Raw genomic sequence first — 2,500 nt, 5'->3', positions numbered from 1 at the left:
CAGGAGTCTGGGCTCCAGAGTGGCTCAGTGCAGCCTCAACGGCCTGGCCGACTTCCTGTACAGGTATGTGACTTCCTGTACAGGTATGGGACTTCCTGTACAGGTATGAGACTTCCTGTACAGGTATGTGACTTCCTGTACAGGTATGGGACTTCCTGTACAGGTATGAGACTTCCTGTACAGGTATGGGACTTCCTGTACAGGTATGAGACTTCCTGTACAGGTATGTGACTTCCTGTACAGGTATGTGACTTCCTGTACAGGTATGAGACTTCCTGTACAGGTATGAGACTTCCTGTACAGGTATGAGACTTCCTGTACAGGTATGAGACTTCCTGTACAGGTATGAGACTTCCTGTACAGGTATGAGACTTCCTGTACAGGTATGAGACTTCCTGTACAGGTATGAGACTTCCTGTACAGGTATGTGACTTCCTGTACAGGTATGTGACTTCCTGTACAGGTATGAGACTTCCTGTACAGGTATGAGACTTCCTGTACAGGTATGTGACTTCCTGTACAGGTATGAGACTTCCTGTACAGGTATGTGACTTCCTGTACAGGTATGTGACTTCCTGTACAGGTATGAGACTTCCTGTACAGGTATGAGACTTCCTGTACAGGTATGTGACTTCCTGTACAGGTATGTGACTTCCTGTACAGGTATGAGACTTCCTGTACAGGTATGTGACTTCCTGTACAGGTATGAGACTTCCTGTACAGGTATGTGACTTCCTGTACAGGTATGAGACTTCCTGTACAGGTATGAGACTTCCTGTACAGGTATGAGACTTCCTGTACAGGTATGAAATAGAGTGCTAAAGTCACGCCCTCTTCTGGCTTCGCCGTGGGACTTAAGATATGTCGTTCACCATTTCTTTTCCCATTTTCGTCAAATGCTTCTAAAAACTAGTCTTACTTGGTGAAACCAAGTGATTCAGCTAACTGCAGAATCAGGAGAGGCCATAGAACATTTCACTCAGACCAAGAGGGAATGGGAAAATCCTCACTGGATATGAAGTTAAATATATTTCTCCTGGTTTCTCTAAGAATATGATGTTAAATATATTTCTCCTGGTTTCTCTAAGAATATGACGTTAAATATATTTTTCCTGGTTTCTCTAAGAATATGACGTTAAATATATTTCTCCTGGTTTCTCTAAGAATATGACGTTAAATATATTTTTCCTGGTTTCTCTAAGGATATGAAGTTAAATATATTTATCCTGGTTTCTCTAAGAATTTGACATTAAATATATGTCTCCTGGTTTCTCTAAGAATATGACGTTAAATATATGTCTCCTGGTTTCTCTAAGAATATGACATTAATTATATTTCTCCTGGTTTCTCTAAGAATATGACGTTAAATATATTCTCCTGGTTTCTCTAAGGATATGACGTTAAATATATTTATCCTGGTTTCTCTAAGGATATGACGTTAAATATATTTCTCCTGGTTTCTCTAAGAATTTGACGTTAAATATATTTCTCCTGGTTTCTCTTAGAATATGACGTTAAATATATTTTTCCTGGTTTCTCTAAGAATATGACGTTAAATATATTTCTCCTGGTTTCTCTTAGAATATGACATTAAATATATTTCTCCTGGTTTCTCTAAGGGTTTTCAGTATTATTAGGGGTCCAAGCACTGCAGGTGCTGGAACCCGATTGTATTTGTAAGTATTCTTCTTCTTCTACTGCTGCTTCTTCTTCTTATTGTTCTGTGCTAAAAGTATGTGCAGCTCATAAACCGCAAGTCCCAGAGCAACCACATTTGGCAGGTGGGTTCCTATGGCCCCCCACTACTCAGCCAAGGCCAGTCACCCATGTCAACCAGATGGTGGCGCTATAACAAGCAACTTTACGTTTTGGCCTATACTGTAACTTCTGAACCGTAGCTCGTAGCAATAAAAAAATGTCCGTCTACTAGGTTTTTTGCCATTTTGAATTTTGTCCTAAAATATTTTTTCACTACCACTCCTAGGCTGTTCATCCGATTCATGACAAACTTATGTGTGCAGAATCTTTCAAACCTCCATAAAGTTCATTGATAGGTCAAATGGTTTGGCTTTTATCGACCAATAAATGTTTTAATGAAACACGCCACAACACTAAATTGACCATAAGTCATTAACCGTTTGTCTAATCCCGCCTAAACCTTTAACACGTTGAACACAACTAGAGTTTTCAGTCCTACCACTGGTGGGCACCACAAATGCCAAAGGTTTGCACAATCTATGGTCATGACTCAGTCGATGCATACAATTTGGTAAAGGTTGCTTAAAGTGGGCATGGCTTATTACAACAAATTGCAATTTCTAGACATTTCAAATTTCATTTTATTTTTTATTTTTTATAAATCACCTGTACGTCCTAGAGAGCTGACATTTTTTCAGCATATCCACTGAATTGTGACAACATTTTGCCTCTCAGAAGTCTGTTCAGAGCTGGCCTTTGCTATGTTTCAGTCAACTGCAATTCACTCCAAATTGTGATTCTC

General features: G+C 39.5%; 1 protein-coding gene across 1 annotated transcript in view; it reads left to right on the top strand.

The window, feature by feature from the left end:
- exoc3l2b (exocyst complex component 3-like 2b) overlaps positions 1 to 2,500 on the top strand; it is a 78,589-nt gene that overhangs the window by 62,594 nt on the left and 13,495 nt on the right. Inside the window, exon 10 of the mRNA XM_083637086.1 lies at positions 1 to 63. This exon is cut by the window's left edge and continues 38 nt beyond it. Within this exon, the coding sequence (XP_083493212.1) occupies positions 1 to 63 (63 nt within the window). The remainder of the gene's footprint in view (positions 64 to 2,500) is intronic.

This window comes from Poromitra crassiceps, assembly GCF_964638095.1.
Source record: "Poromitra crassiceps genome assembly, chromosome: 5".
NCBI classification, from domain to species: domain Eukaryota; kingdom Metazoa; phylum Chordata; class Actinopteri; order Beryciformes; family Melamphaidae; genus Poromitra; species Poromitra crassiceps.
This window is presented reverse-complemented; position numbering and strand designations above follow the sequence as displayed.